The following is a 17,093-nucleotide window of genomic DNA, read 5'->3' as shown; positions in this document are numbered from 1 at the left end:
AGCGGCTCACGTCCAAGGTATGGTCTAAATTTACATGAAATATCACATTACAAATGTCTGAAGGTACATGTCATGGATAATTCAGTTCATATGGGCAGCCTTTTAGACTCTGAGGGATATGCAATCAAGTCTTTCCCCCAAAGGAATTTAGAGTTTCTGTGAAAAATACATTTTAAATTTTAAAGGAACTCCTGTAGGGATGGTGCATCATTTTGGGGTTTAGGGAAGAATAAAAAGTGCTATTCTTAATATTTTCAGAATATCTCTTTTACTGTAACTTGCTTCCCTGCACCCGTTTTTTTTTGTTTGTTTTGTTTTGCTTTTCCTAGTGTTACCTACTTCTAGATTAAAATTTAGGTTACTTTGAAAGTTTTTTTTTATATAATCCAAACATACATTCAAATACTTGCTTTTTTTTTGGGGGGGGGGTGGGGTGGGGGTGGGGGCAGCGATGATTGATAATAAACGTCATTATTTTCACTTTTCATAAAAATAGGCATATTCATTAGAATTTTGGCTATTCTAAAATAAAACGAAGAGATGTGGTATGTTTGACAAGATGTGTGCTTGATTAGCTGGCCTTTGTTCCCTCAGCCTAGTTGAGTATGTCACTGCTGTGTTATTGGAGTGGCAGACTTCTTCAATAAACCATACAATTAAATATATATATATATATATATATATTATTTTATTTTTTTTCAGTGTAGTTCTGTGTTGCATCAGATTTAGATTTCATTGATTTTAATTTATTTTTTTTATTTTATCCCAAATGCTACAATAGTTCCTAATTACTTCCAGATCTCTTGCAAGTGTTTCTGTTTGGTGATGCAGCTTCTGCAGAAACTGAGTGGTGTTGTCCCAGAGGAGTCTCATCTCATGCCACTTGTATTTTTCTGGATCTTACCTATTAACAGGGGAAATTTATCTTCTTAAACAGAAAATATTCTTAGTATTTAAGACACATTTTGACTTTACCATTTTAAAAACATAGTGTTATAGTATAAACGGTTCTCTAGGAAAAAATGCTGTCACTTGCAGTTCTAGAATACATGTAGAATATCTGACTAATTTCAGGATTTAGTAGTTTTCAAAACATCATTCATTCTATTGATTTCCCCTCCCCTTATGTTAGAAATTTGATCAAGATAATAATTCAGGAGCCTCCAAAGGAAATATCAAGGCTAGAATGAAAACAATCTGCTTCTAAATCCCTATGTTGAGGAATTTTTTTTCTTTTAGATGCTATCCATTGTAAATTGGATTTTACTAGAAAATCTGGGAGTGGGGAGGGAAAAGACATACATAACCAATAAATGCTTTTAATTAAAACCTTTTATGAGATTCTCAAATAATTGATAACACATAGTTCTTCTTATAATTAAGCTGTAGGTAAATTCTGTAAATAGTTTGCTTTTATGAAAAATTATACAACTGAAAGTGTCTTAAAGAAAGCAAACTATATCAAGAGTATATCAATTTGACAAACCCCAGTACATAATTATTGGATAAACCGGGCTTCAGCTAAGCCTTTCAAACTTTGTTTAACAGTGTGAGCCTCGTAAATGAGTTGTTTGTCTACATTGTCTAGTCTATTAACCTGGAAAGTCAGAAGCTGCTTGGATAGATTCCAGTCTGTCTCTCCATATCACAGGAAGACAGTCAGTACATACTTAATAAAAAAAAATATCTGTGAAGGATCTTCTCCCGTGCAGCACAGTCCATAAAACGCTCTCCAGAGATTTGATACATGTAAAACATAGTGGTTGTATACTACTATATACATTACAGCAATCACATCTATAAAGTGGCAAAAAGGGTGGGGGGAAAAGAATGCATTATCCATTCTCCTAAGTGGCAAGAAAATATTTGAAGCAATATTAAGAAATTAATCCCTCTCCAAGGAGAAGGGAGGAAAAAAAAAAAAAAAAGCAAGATCTATAAACCAGGCTCTGGAGAGATTCAGTACTAAATGCCCTAGGAGATCCAAACGTGCATCCTGTCTCAAGGGATGGTATATGTCCTAGGCTTCAGAGACTGGCAGCTGCCCAACGCAGAAACTCAGAAGTTGAGCAAAACCAGAAATCCTTTCCTGGTCCCTATAGCTGACCAGAAGAAGCCTTGAAGTGTGGGATTCATATAAAGAAGCACAACTCATGCTTCCTGATACTAAACATATTCTATTCAATTCTTTCTAGAAAAGTAGGAATTCTACGGCTCTGTGGTATAGTTCCTTCTTACCAAATACCACTCTAACAGGTACCTTATCATGTGTCCATCTTAAGACAGTTAACCTTTCTTTCTGTACTACAATATTTGAATGTCTATTTTTTACATTTTATACATTATTACAAACATTTTAATTTTCATTATGATTTCATTTATTTAATTTTTTATCTATTTAATCTTCTTGCCAATATTAGATTTTTATGCCTATTATTCCTCATTTTTTCCTTCCTAAGGTATCTCTACATATCTCATGCTCCTTAATTTTTGTTTGATAACTCTTTAAGAGTACCTTTGACAGTAGCACAAGTGTTTGCTACTCACGTTTTTCACACCAGCATTAGTAGGAAGGCTGAAGAGAAGTTAAATAATGCTTCCTTCTCTTAAATCTAAAGAACGATGAACCTAGAACTTAATTTACTTAGGTTATGTGCAACACAATTTGAATGGTGAAATTAAGGCTGGTTATGAAAATTCCTACAGAGGTGTATTTTTCTAACTTTTTTATTTTTTTCCTAACCATGAAACAAGTTGACTGTTCCACCTCTGGCCATGTTTACCCATTCATCCTGTTAGAATATTCATTGTCTCTGTATCAAAAAAATTTGATTTCCTTTTATGATAAGATCACCCATCTAGTCAATCAAGGGAAACCAGCCGATGTGATCTTTTTGGACTTCAGCAAAGCTTTTGACACGGTTTCCCATAGGATCTTACTGGACAAAATGTCCAGCATACAACTTAACAAAAACATTTTACGATGGGTGAGCAATTGGCTGATGGGCAGGGCTCAAAGGGTTGTGGTAAATGGGGCCACATCTGGTTGGCGCATGGTCACTAGTGGGGTCCCTCAAGGCTCCATTTTAGGGCCAGTCCTCTTCAATGTTTTTATAAATGATTTGGATGTAGGACTAGAAGGTGTTTTGAGCAAATTTGCCGATGATACCAAACTTGGAGGAGTTGTGGACTTGGATGAGAGTGGAAAGGCCTTGCAGAGAGATCTGGACAGATTGGAGAGCTGGGCGATCACCAACCACATGAAGTTTAACAAAAGCAAGTGCCGGGTCCTGCACCTGGGATGGGGCAACCCTGGCTATACGTACAGACTGGGCGACGAGACGCTGGAAAGCAGCCCTGCAGAGAGGGATCTGGGGGTTGTGGTTGACAGCAAGTTGAATATGAGCCAGCAGTGTGCCCTGGCAGCCAGGAGGGCCAACCATATCCTGGGGTGCATCAAGCACGGCATCGCTATCGGTCGTCGAGGGAAGTGATTGTCCCGCTCTACTCTGCGCTGGTGCGGCCTCACCTTGAGTACTGTGTGCAGTTCTGGGCACCACAGTACAAAAAGGACATTAAATTGTTGGAGAGTGTCCAGAGGAGGGTGACAAAGATGGTGAAGGGCCTAGAGGGGAAGACATATGAGGCGCGGCTGAGGTCACTGGGCCTGTTCAGCCTGGAAAAGAGGAGGCTGAGGAGAGACCTCATCACAGTCTACAACTTCCTTGCGAGGGGGAGTGGAGAGGCAGGTGACCTATTCTCCGTAATCACTAGTGATAGGACCCGCGGGAACGGTGTTAAACTGAGGCAGGGGAAGTTTAGGCTGGACATCAGGAAGAGGTTCTTCACCGAGAGGGTGGTCGCACACTGGAGCAGGCTCCCCAGTGAAGTAGTCACTGCACCAAGCCTGTCTGAATTTAAAAAGCGATTGGACTGTGCACTTAGTCACATGGTCTAAAATTTTGGGTAGACCTGTGCGGTGCAGGAGTTGGACTTGATGATCCTTATGGGTCCCTTCCAACTCGGGATATTCTATGATTCTGATTTGTACCCATGCAACTAGGAGAAGACAGATGCTGCGTATCATATCACTGCAAAAGTCTGAATTAAAATTTGCTGAAGGGAAGGGTGTCTATGTATATCTCTATACACAGGTTCCACAAGTTAAGTGATTTAATTTTTTTTTTTCTCTTGGAGTTTCTCACTTGCTTCATAGATTTCCGGAAGTTGTCCAAAAGTTTATCCTTCTGTGTTGTCTTTTTAAGCTAAAGGAGTGTCAGGGAATTTACTCCCATTAATTCCTTGTCCATGTGGGGAATGTCTTTCAACCCAATCTCAGTCTTCATCTCTTGGCCATCTGCTTCTGATAATCTAACTTTCAAATGGAAATCATCAAAGTATTCTTTCCAAGTAGTAGGGAAATCTTATTTTCTTGATTATTCTGTGAGGTGTCTTTCCAGATACCTGTACACTCAGAAAGCTAATTCAGTGTTTTTCCATCAGTAACAAGCAGGATCTCTTCCATATCTCATTTACACCTGACTCATGAAAGCTCTGGTGATTTCTCTCTCCTGTTCATATGAGAATATTTTTTGTCAGGGAAAAAAAAAATAAATAAATAGAAGTCAAGAAGTACATTTATTAGACGTGAGTAAGATGCTGATCTGAACTTTTTCTAGATCCATGGCAAAACAGGATGGATCAGAAAACTGTATGAATTATTTTCCTCATATCCCTGTATGTTAAGGTGTCTTCCCTTGACTTCTCTATTAATTTATCTACAATTGAGAAGGACCTTGGGTAGATCAGAGGAAAACACCTAGAGGGTCAGAAAGAGCCATCTGGTATTTCTTTAAGGGCTGAGAACGGGTGCAAGACCTCATTATTGGAGCCCATCATTATTGATACATAGTTAGTTGGCTTTCATTTTATGTATGATGGAGAGAAAGTAAGGAGCAGTTTTCTGTACATTAGAAAGTCTTCTCTTTACTGCTGTGTTTTGCAAAATTTCAAATTAGTTACTCACCTTCAACATCAAAGAATAGTGACTGGCTTTTAACATGATTATCCATAGCAACACAAGTTGCTAATAATAATTTTAAAATGTCTTAAAAAAACTATTTTTCCAGTCAAGAAGTAAACTCTAGAAATTCTGGAGATGAGTGCATCTTCTAATGTATACATCTTCTGTCTGTTTTAGAGATATGTAGGATTTCTACAAGGCAATTAAGGTTACTACTGTAACATCTGAATAAATTTGGCCATTTCTCTAATGCTGTTTGGATAATGTAACTGTTTTTACAGTTGGGGATTTTTTTTTTCTTTTTTCTAAGATACCAATGAAATGTTCCTCTGGGAATGTTTGACTTCATTTTCAAGATAAATTGGGCAATTACCACAGGTGATCTGAAGGGCAATGGGTCTGTGTGCTCCAAGAGAAAAAAAAAAAAAAAAGGGAGTTAACATACATTACTCTAAGTCAAGAATATAAAAGGAAAATGAGTTTTGAAAGTGAAATCTAAAACTTTCTATTACCTTTGCTGCATTGTTAAAGTCATATTCACATAAATTGTGTTGTGAAAGCTTCACATTCCTTTTCTTTTCTGAGATTTGGCAAGAAGCCTAATGGATTCCAATACTTGCAGATTTGCCTTCAGGAAGAATGTTGTCTGTCATTATGCAGCATCTTTTTGTGGGAAATAGTCACTTTTTAAAATGATGACCTGTATAAAATTCTAAAATTATTTCCAAATTTACTTGAAAGAGTAGACCAAAATACATTTTATTTATAATCTATAACAGTATATATGTTAGTATGGCAGAAGAATAAAAGCAATAAAATTCTTAGATCTGATTCTCATTCCAAACAGTAATGGACGTCTTTTGGCCTCTGATCTCTATAGCTCAACTCTTCTAAGAATGGAAGGAAGGATCCTATGTTATTAAAAACTACACAATGTGCTCAAAAATTTATGCGGCTATATCTTTAAATCATTTTCTGCTCATACCTACTTTTAATGGGCATGTTTTTCTGTAATAAAGAAACATTTCCTTCAATCTTATAATGTTTCCTTTGAATATTTCTACTTAAATGACGTAAAGCAAGTTATCAGCGATCTTAAGAGGAAACATCAAAACATGGAGTTCAAACCCAAGGTAAATTACATGCATGTTGTGAATTGCAAACACATTTTTATAAGCTTTCCAGTTCCATATCCTTATAAAAGGTAGCACTTGTACAGCTCTATGCAAGACTTTTGTCCAGACATATAAAAGTGTCCAGAAAGAAGAGAATTGATATAACAAAATTGCATCTGTCAAGAAGTAATGATTAAAATACAGTAATTGAAGAACTGAGATATCAAGTGGGTTATTAATATCTTAGACTAGAAAATTCAATAAATATTCAATATGACAAAAAAAAAAAAAAAAACCAACAAACCTTCTGATTAATTCAGTACATGGAGAAGAGAGAAGTCCAGAGAAACTGAAATTGAGATTGTGGCTCCTATAGTGGAAGGAGTTGTTGAATGATTATTAGACAGGGTATCTGTCTAGTCAGTAAGTGCAATTTGTTGAGACAATTCTGAAGGAATTTTAGACTTCCTTACAGAAATTTTTGGTGGTTTTACTCAGGTGGGCGGCCGAGCTCCACCACAACCGCTCTCTCACTCCCCCTCCACAAAGAGGAACGGGGAGAAAATACAATGAAAAGGGCTCAAGGGTTGAGATAAGGATGAGGAGATCGCACAGTAATTATCGTGACAGGCAAAACAGACTCAGCGTAGGGAGATAGTAAGATTTATACCTATTACTAACAAGCTAGAGAAGTGAGAAACAAAGGAAAGAAACCAAAAGCACCTTCCCCTCCATCTGCCCTCTTCCACCTCCTCCCCCCGAGCAGCACAGGGGAACAGGGGAATAGGTGGTTATGTTCAGTCTATAGTGCTTCTTCTCCGCTGCTCCTTCTCGGTCACTCTTGTCCCCTGTGCTGTGGGGTCCCTCCCACGGGATGCAGTCCTTGTGAACTGATGCGGCGTGGGCTGCCCACAGGCAGCAGCTCTTCAAGAACTGCTCCAGATATGAGTCCGTACCACGGGGTCCATCCCTCAGGAGCAAACTGCTCCAACCTGGATCCCCCACGGGCAGCACCTCCTGCCAGGTCACCTGCTCCTGTGTGGTCTCCTCTCCGTGGGCTATAGGTCCGGCCCGCAATCTGCTCCAGCAGGGGTCTTCCACAGGCCGCGGCCTCTGTTGATGCAGGTTCACTTGCTCCACTGTGGTCTCCTCCACGGGCTGCAGGGTGGAACCCTGCTCCACCGTGGTACTCCATGGGCTGCAGGGGGACAGCCTGCTTCACCATGGTCCTCACCACAGGCTGCAGGGGACTTCTGCTCCGGCGCCTGGAGCACCTCTCCCCCTCCTTCTTCACTGACCTTGGCGCCTGCAAGGCTGTTCCTCACTCCTCTCACTCTCCCAGCTGCTGTATGTGGCGCAGCATTTTTTTTTTCCCTGTCTTAAATATGCTCTAACAGAGGCGCAAAACAACATCACCTGTTGGCTCAGCTCTGGTCAGCAGTGGGGGGCCCTTACCAAACATGGGGCAGCTTCTAGATCCTTCTCACAAAAGCCACCCTGTGGCCCCTGCTACCAAACCTTGCCATGTAAACCCACTAAAAAATTGGAAATGGTCAGAATTGTCACATAGATTATGAAAACTCTTAAAATCACTATTCCTTTTTTATGAAAATAGAGTGCATCAGATTTATTATTTAATTTATTAATATATAATTAATAATAAATTAATATAATACATAATTAACATAATTATACAAATATATAATTTTATAATAATATATAATTAATATATTAATGATTAATTAAATAATTATTTATTATTAATTTTAAATATTTCACAATAGTTTTTGTAAAATAAATTTTCTAGTTGTCATGAGTAAAAATCAAAAAAGTTGATTGTAAGCAGAGGCTGATTTGGAAAGAATATAAACTGAAAAAAAATAAATTCTTTTTTTTCAATTTTTATTGGAGCCGAATTTCAAAAATTCAATTTTGTTGTTGTTGTTATTTTATATTTTTTTATTATTATTATTGTTGTTGTACTAGCGATTGTAGGAGATTGTAGAAATGTGTACTAGAGATCTGTAGAAGGAGCAGGTTGAGGAAAATGCACTCAAAAGTTAAAAAAAAAAAAAAAGTAACAATATCAGAAAATAATAAAATATACATCCTATTTTGAAAGAAAAAAAAGGGCCTGAATTTCATGTAGTATCTATACTGTGATATGGTTCATTATCTAGAAATTTTCACCTTTTACCATCATCTCAGCTGTTTTTTGTTTTGTTTTGTTTTGTTTTTCATTTCCTCTCAACTTGTGCACAAAATACTCTTTCCTAACTGTATTCACTCTGAACCATCGTCAGGGAATGTGTACTGGCACTTTCTGGATGCAGAAAATTATTGCTTTTCAAGCAACAATATCAGAAGAGAGGAGAAGGACAAGTTAGGTCTGATGGGAGAAAGGTGCCAGTATCCTAATCATGTAGTGCATTTTTGATGTCTTCAATATAAGTTTACATAATATAAATATTTAGAATACAGAGAGATTGGACAGTAATTTAATTGAATGTGATAAGTTACATTGTTTAGTTATTGTGAATGAAGACAAGTTTTGAATTTTTGTGTGTTTTTTTTTTCAACAGCAATAATGTTAAAAAAAGAAATTTCATATCCTCTTTCTGTTTTATTATGTAGAAGTGCTGTCATCCTAGAATACTGAGTCTGTTAGTCTCTAAACATGCCTTATCACTGAGTCTTCTATACAATGCCCATGATCAAGAGGAATACCTTGTTTGGGGAGTGGTGCAGTGCTGGCGGTATTTTAGTCATAGAATGGCTTGGGTTGAAAGGGACCTTAAAGATCTAGTTTCAACTCCCCTGCCATAGGCAGGGATGCCACCCTGGCAGGTTGCTTAGGCCTCATCCTGCCTGGTCTTGCACACCTCCAGGGATGGGGCATCCACAACCTCTCTGGGCAACCTGTTCCAGTGCCTCACCACTCTCTGAGTGAAGAATTACCTCTTAACCTCTAATCTAAATCTCACCTCTTTTAGTTTAAAACCACTCCCCTTGTCCTGTCATTATCTGATTGAGCAAAGAGTCACTCTCCAACTTTTTATAAGTCTCCTTTAAGTACTGCAAAGCCACAACGAGGTCACCCCAGAGCTAGCTTCTTTAGGCTCAGCAGCCCCAGCTATCTTAGCCTTTCTTCATAGGGAGGTGCTCCAGTCATCTGCACTGCCCTATGAAGCAAGACCCTTTTTCCAATGGAAAGGGAAACACATTCTTCTTGTATAGAAAAAATTATATGGTAAAAGATTTTGGCAGTCTTCATCATGTAGTTAGTATCAGCAGTTGTGATGCACAGAAAAGTCTCCCAGCTCTTGTCTGAAGGCCCAGAAGATTCATGATATGAACTACACCTGAGATGTAGTGTAGTTATTTAAGCACTAAGTTGCTAATAACCAAATGTGTATGCTATGCCTCTATTTGCCTGTAGCATAAATTGTCCAGTGGTCACTGCATCCATTACATTTGGTGTATGCATGTCTTTCTGCTTCTTGCATCTCGAGGGTGAGAAAGATTTTCTGTGGAAACTCAGATAATATAAAAAAACTTTTTCACATTCTTTGAGCAAATAGTTCGAAGTCTTAATTTCAGTTCTTAAAATATCTTTTAGTTTTGTTATTTCTTATTGGTGGATTAATGAAGGCTTGGACTATATGGCAAATTTACAGTGAAGCAATGCATGAACTACAAATCCTGGTTTCTTTGTATTTCTGCATTGTTACGTTTCCATTAGTTTTGATAGATATGCGGGTAGGCTTCATACGCTTTCATCATGAACCAATGAGATTTTCCATCTATGAAGATGTAGGGAGAGATTTGTTTGCTAGATCTGGTGGCATTTTAAGTACTTGAGACATCTCACCAATGAAAAGTAGGTGGTTTAAATTTCGTGCAGTATTAAGACATTGAACAGGAATATCTACAAAAGACTTGCAAATATGTCTTAGCCTTTTGCGGACACAGGTAGACAGGATAAACAAATGACTTAAAAATCACTAGGTGCCTATATTAAAGCAATTGAATCCTTTCCCTATTAGTTTCTCAGATAGACTTTGTACTATACCAAGGACTTAATTTCTTTCAAAACTAGATCACTAGACTTGCTTCAGTCACTGGTTTTGGAAAAGAACAAAATGAACTCCATTGAAAAAAGGATCTTTACAATGGTTTTCCAGCCCAAAAGCTAGTGGCTTGAATGTTGATACTTGTATTCCGTAACTGAAACTTGCTTGCTCAGTAATGGATATACTCATTGGGTATTTTAGCAACTTTCTTCTACAGAGCCTATCAGGAGCAGAAGAATTGTTTATTATGATTTGTTTTGTTTTTAAAATGCTTAAGTTGGTCAAATAAGTGAATTTTCACAGTAAAAAGCATGATTAGTGGCTCTTTTCCCAACAGTTCTTTGAGAAAATTTCCTCATTCTGTGCAAAACTGTTTTCCTGCCCATGTCAGGAGGCAAAACTTGGGAAATTCTGCCTGTTTTTATTCCTGGAAAAAAGGAAAGTAAAGCAGAATAGCTCTGCAAATCTAACTCTCTCTACCTGTTACTGTTTATAATAAGTCTTAGACTAGATGATTTCTCTCTGAACTGTAATCCAGCTGATGTATTTTGATTTTTTCTGTATAATGAAAAGGAAATGTTTAAATAAAAGTTCTAAGGAATTATCCCAAAAGAAAGTTATCTTTACTTTTTGAAGAGGTAGCTTGATATTTATTTTTTTTTAGTTCAAGAACCAAAGACGGTTGAGGGGATAGAGGCAGTGTGTTTATGACATAAATCTGTTTATGTTGCATTAAGAATTTGTCTTTAGTCAAGTGGTATACGAGGTAAAAATTATTATTATTAATATTCTATTAAATGGTTTAAATTTTAAATGGTTTCAAAAGTTTATCTTGTAAAACCATGTTAAAAGTAAATAAATAAATAAATAAAATTTAAGTTTCAGATTATTATTATCTACTGATTTTGTTTACGGACATAAGGGGGGAAAAAAAAACAGAGACTGAACTCAAGGTGGCTGGATGGTATATAGATTATTCCCTGCCTTACATGAAATGTACAAGGGGTAACAGTGAAGTGAAGAAGATGATGCTGCCATACTTTGTTGCATCTAATATGTTCATTAGGCAACTGTGAATGGAAGAAACAAGATTTGTTTATTTTGGTGTGTGTGTTTTCAAGACAAGGAAGCTAAATATTGCTGAGCGTAACACAGAAATATGATCAGCTAAACTTTATTTGAAAATTAGAATAATTACAGTTTTTACATGATCAGGTCATCCTTTGTAAGGGAGGGGAAAAAAAAAAAAAAAAAAACAAAAAAAAGAAAAAAGAGAAGAAGAAGAGAAAGAAAAAAAAAAAAAGAGCAGCATTAGATTAAGAAATCCAGACAAAATTACAAAATTCAAGCTTCTTAGGAGGTCATCAGGGTCAGTTTCAGAAATGTGATTTAAAGTCCTTGGGTTTTGATCATGTTATATTTTATCTTCTTAGGAATGGCAAAATTCTATTCAGAAGAATGCAGGACTTGCATTTATTGAGCTCATCAATGAAGGAAGGTAATTAATTTTAAAGCTTTTGAAAAAGTAGTTATTTTGCATTTATTCCATTGGGTGATAATACTTCCTCACCATCTGTTCCAAAAAAGATTGTGAAAAGGCCATTATAATTAACAGATTTATTGTATAGATACTTTACATTGCAAATATTTAACTTAGAAGTATATATAAATTCTATTTTATTTATTTTTTCATTGGCAGAAGGAAATAGAGACCCCATATAGTTGTTTGGGTTTGTTTGAGAATTGAACCACCATTTTCCTGAGCAGCAAGGTTGCTTTACCCAGACAGTCCAGGAAGCCTGATCTGTAAACCCATCTGCTGCTCCATCTGTTTTAGAAGCACAGCATTTATTGTACAGATGCACATCTTTATACTGTCAGTTCACAAGGATTTTATCTAAAATTTTGGGTCCAATTTTAGTCCTGGAAAGCATGTAAGACACCACATTTATAAGAGCTACCTTGCTTTGCAAGTTATTATCAATCCTCAAGTAATTTTAATGCCGTATCTGTTTATATCTTCTACTCTGTGCAATGTTTGTCAATATCCAGTCAGCCAGCTGGGCAGCAATGGGGAAATGGGGACTCTATGGCCTAGCTGGTAATGGAATGCCAAAGACAAATGCAGCCACTTGTGTAATGTGTGTCATTTCTATTGGCCAGTAAATTAAATTCACTTAAATCTAGATGTTTTGATAACTGCACTTGAAAAAAGTCTATAGCAATATGCCTGTTGAAGAGATTTTTTTAATGTGTTTTATTGTTTTTGTTTTCCCCAAAGACAGCGCATAATTGCCAGTAGTAAAGTATCAAATCTCTGTATTATAGGATACTTTTTGTCTAGCTGATATTTCAGTGGCTAAGCCATGCATTCATTTCAGAGGAAAAGTAGAAAGCGTTAGAGAATAGATAGAACATTACAATCTGGAAATCAGGAACATGTGCCTTTATACCCAGTTTTTGGTTGGTGTAAATTTTCTTAGATTCCATGCAGGTACTGAAGTTACACTACAATTATAACAGTTAGCAGTGTAGTCTCTTCATTGGAAATTTTTTATTGCTATGAAGCACCTATTTGAGTTTACACTGTAATAGGGCTCACCTGAGTGAGTTATGTACTGCACCTTATGCAGTAAATATTATACGTAATAGACTGAACAATTATATTAAGTTTATGTTTTTTGGATAATAGTGTAGAATGCCATTTTGATCCTTTTTATTTCTCAACCTGACTAGTGAGATCAGACATTATTGCATGCTCACTATTGATAAAACGTTAATTCTGAACAAATCCCATATCTGCATATTTTTAGCAATTAGGTATTAAGATATCAGTGGACCCTTTTCAAAATAAAATAATATTGAAGAACTGCTACTTAAATACAGTCAAAGGAATGTCTAATGAAACTGCCCTTAGACACATGTTCCTCTATATACTTTTGTCATAAACATGTCTTAGAACAAGTGTGTGCATATTACTAGAATGCTCTTCTTTGCAATCAGCCCATCCATTTTTAATTTATCCTTTTGGGGACAAAGATAACAGTCTTTTAACTGAAAATTGTTATAAATATTTATTCTACTTAATAGCTAAACTTGTGAATGCAATTCATCAATCATAGCTAGGGAATGCAATTGTGCAGTTGTCAACAATTAACAGGACATAAACAGTTGATGAATGTGCAGCTGAATTAAAGTGCTCCCTAGGATAACCTGAAATTATAAACTGGATCATTTAAAAGAATCTAACAAAGGATCTTTATAATTAAAACAAAGCAGGGTTAATGGGATGTAAAATTGCATATAATTACTGTGCAATAATGATTGAATTTTAAATTATTAAAAGCAAAATGAAGACTAAGAATACTTTGAAGGACTTTCTGGGTTAGATTTTGAGAGACCTGGGTAATAAATCAACAGTTTTGAGCAAGCTTTTTCATTTGAGGGTGAAGGAAAAAAAAAGGTGTAATGCAGGGGATCATAATTTTTAATATCTTCAGTTAGATGTCTGTCTGTTCAAATATATGCATGGTATCACAAGGTGATTTTCTGAGTACCTAACTTTAGTTTGTGCGGTAAATCATTTGAGTGCCTTTCTGGTCTTTGTCTTTATTAGAAATGTTCTGAAACATAATATTTCGATGTAGCTATAGTAAAAATAATAATAAAAATTAACATCTATTTTCCTGCCACTTTAATAACTTGTGTTTTCAATTTAAATTTATTGTGTTCGTTTCTGGTTTTATTTGTTTTAGATAATGTTTTACTAGGAACGTCTGAATGAAACATATTTGTAGAATTGAGAATATAAACACTCTGATAGAGCTTTCTAGATTAATTCTGAATTTGTTCTTGATTGCCTGTCAAGTTAACAGTTGTTAGTAACAAGAGTATCTGACTATAGATTTAAATTAATGCTTTCAAAAATATCTGCAAAGATATTTAATTTCAGAGTGTAGAATAGCACTGTCTGTAATATAGATTTAAAAAAAGTTTTAGAGACATCCTGCTTATCATCTTTAACTTTATGCTTCTTTTTAATCAGTCTCATGCTATGAATATGTGATGTTGAGGGTATCACACATGTCAAGAGCTTCACTGATAGCAGTTTAATTAGGATTTTAGATTTACATTAGGGTATACACATAAGTAGGTTTCTTAAATTATGAGCTGGATGCATCTGCAATGTCAGCTGTATAGGGGACATAGAAACAGTTTGTTTAACGAGGAATGATATGGGAGGGACATTATAACCCAAGTTTAAGTGGACTGGTGATGGACAAGGTCAAAAGAAAAAGGATGCAGGGGGACAAGAACAAGAGATAAAATAGGAAACACCTCAAATATGTATACAAATGCATACAGCCTAGGAAACAAGAAGGAGGAATTACTCCACATGCAATAACAAAACTATGGCATCACTAGAATGAATGAGATTTGGTAGGATAACCTGGGATAACATTACAGAAGTGCTGTGATGGACAGATATGGGTTCCTCAGGAAGGACAGACAGAAAGCAAGGAAAGAGTGTTTCCTTCTGTGTAGGCAGGTAAAATGTATGGAGCTTTTCAATGGGACAGAGGACAGTCTGACTGATAACTTGCAGGACAGGATGAGAGAAGAGGCTAGTAAGGGTGACATCACGGTGTGAGGTTGTTACAGGCCACCCATTCAGTACAAGGGAAATGAAGAAGCATCTTTAAATAATTCAGGAAGTACCTGAATCACAAACCCTAGTTGTTGTGTAGGTCTTTAAGCTTCCAGAGATCTGCTGGAAGTATAACAAGTGGGATGCATAGAGTCAAGAAGATTTCTGGAGGATGTTGGGTATAACTTCTTGATACAAGATGAACCAACTAAAGTGACACACAGCTGGATCTGCTATTCACTAACAAGCAGGAATTGTGTTTGGATGTAATTAATGTCAGCTTGGGCTATATTGACTGTGAAATAACAGAGTTCAAAATACTGAGGAAAATGAGGATGGAGAGTAGCAGAGTAAAAACTTGATAAGTGCAGATCTTAGCTTATTCAGGAAATGGATAGGATCCTATGGGAGGCAGATCTGGAGATCAAGGGTGTTCCAGAAAGGTCTCAGGATTTTAAGTACATATTGTCCAAGTGTCCAAGTACAAGAACATCCTAATACTCAAAAAATAATAAAAATAAAATAAAAATGTATTGAGACTGATTTGGCTAGCCAAATAACATGTAATAGAATTCTGATGCAAAAAGAAATTATCATAGAATCATTAAGGTTGGAAAAGACCTCCAAGATCATCCGGTCCAACCATCCCCCTACCACCAATGTCACCCACTAAACCATGTCCCTAAGCACCACGTCCAACCTTTCCTTGAACACCCCAGGGACAGTGATGCCAACACCTCCCTGAGCAACCCGTTCCAATGCCTAACCACTCTTTCTGAGAGGAAATTTCCCCTAATTTCCAACCTGAACCTCCCCTGGTGCAACTTGAGGCCATTCCCTCCTGTCCTATCACTAGTTACCTGCAAGAAGAGGCCAACCCCCAGCTCCCCACACCTTCCTTTCAGGTTTGTAGAGAACAATAAGGTCTCCCCTGAGCCTCCTCTTCTCCAGATTCAACAATCCCAGTTCCCTCAGCCACTCCTCATAGGACTTGTTCCAGACCCTTCACCAGCTTTGTAGCCCTTCTCTGGGCATGTTCCAGGGCCTCGATGTCCTTCTTGTAGTGAGGGGCCCAAAACTGAACACAGTATTTGAGGTGTGACCTCACCAGAGCTGAGTACAGGGGGACGATCACCTCCCTGGTCCTGCTGGTTACGCTATTCCTGATATTCAGGATGCCGTTGGCCTTCTTGGCCACCTGGGGAACACTGCTGGCTCGATGTTCAGACAAGCATCGACCAACACCCTCAGATCCTTTTCCTCTGCACAGCTTTCTAGCCACTCTTCTCCAAGCCTGTAGCGTTGCATAGGGTTGTTATGACCAGAGTGGGACCCGGCACTTAGCCATGTTGAACCTCATCCCATTGGCCTCTGCCCATCGATCCAACCTGTCTGGGTCCCTCTGCAGGGCCTTCCTACCCTCCAGCAGATGGAAAGTTCCCCACAACCTGGTATAGTCTGCAAACAAGGGTGCACTCAATTCCCTCATACAAATCATCCATAAAGATATTAAAGAGGATGGGCCCCAACACCGACCCCTGGGGAATATCACTTGTGAACAGTCAACAGCTGAATTTAACTCCATTCAGCACCATGCTCTGGGCCCAGCCATCCAGCCAGTTTTTAACCCAGCAAAGAGCATACCCATCAAAATTATTCAGGAAGTGGACGTAGGGACAGGCTAGAAAGGAAGAATTTAGAAACATTGCTGGGGCATGTAAGGAATGATGTCAGGAAGGTCAAGGCTCAACTGGAAATGAGACATCTAAAAGGTATTAAGGGCAGTAAGTGATTCTGCCACTTCATTATTAGTAAAAGGCTGACCAAGGAAAACATGGTCTGTTGTTGAATGGAGTGGATGATTTAGTGACAGATAAGGCTGAGGTGCTCAATGCCTTACTTGCCTTAGTCTTCACCAAGCCTCTGTGTTTAGTGAAATGGTTCAAGGAGAACTACAAGTAGTGCATGAGGACTGAGTCAAGGATTCCTTTAGAGAAGCTGTCCAGTGGTAAAGAGAGTTCTTGCGAGGGATCTCACTATCATCTCTGAAAGGTCAAGGAAATTGGGGAAGATCAGTGATGCCTCGAGAAATGCAAATGTTGCAACCATCTTCAAAATAGTCCAAAAAAGACAAAGAACTGTAAGCTTGTCAGCTTCTCTTCTATCCCTTGGAAAATCATGGAGCACATCCTTTTGGAACATTTCTGACCATACGAAGGAGAAAACGATTGAGA

General features: G+C 37.5%; 1 protein-coding gene across 10 annotated transcripts in view; it reads left to right on the top strand.

Moving 5' to 3' along the window:
• The window catches only part of NBEA (neurobeachin), a 514,211-nt gene that overhangs the window by 245,542 nt on the left and 251,576 nt on the right, over positions 1–17,093 (top strand). For all 10 annotated transcript variants that reach the window (XM_040543716.1, XM_040543666.1, XM_040543691.1 and 7 more), the window contains one exon: positions 11,645–11,709. In XM_040543716.1, coding sequence (XP_040399650.1) covers positions 11,645–11,709 — 65 coding nt within the window. The remainder of the gene's footprint in view (positions 1–11,644; positions 11,710–17,093) is intronic.

Source organism: Cygnus olor, chromosome 1 (assembly GCF_009769625.2).
Source record: "Cygnus olor isolate bCygOlo1 chromosome 1, bCygOlo1.pri.v2, whole genome shotgun sequence".
Classification (NCBI taxonomy): Eukaryota; Metazoa; Chordata; class Aves; order Anseriformes; family Anatidae; genus Cygnus; species Cygnus olor.
Note: the sequence above shows the minus strand (reverse complement) of the source record. Positions and strands in the feature narration are given on the sequence as shown.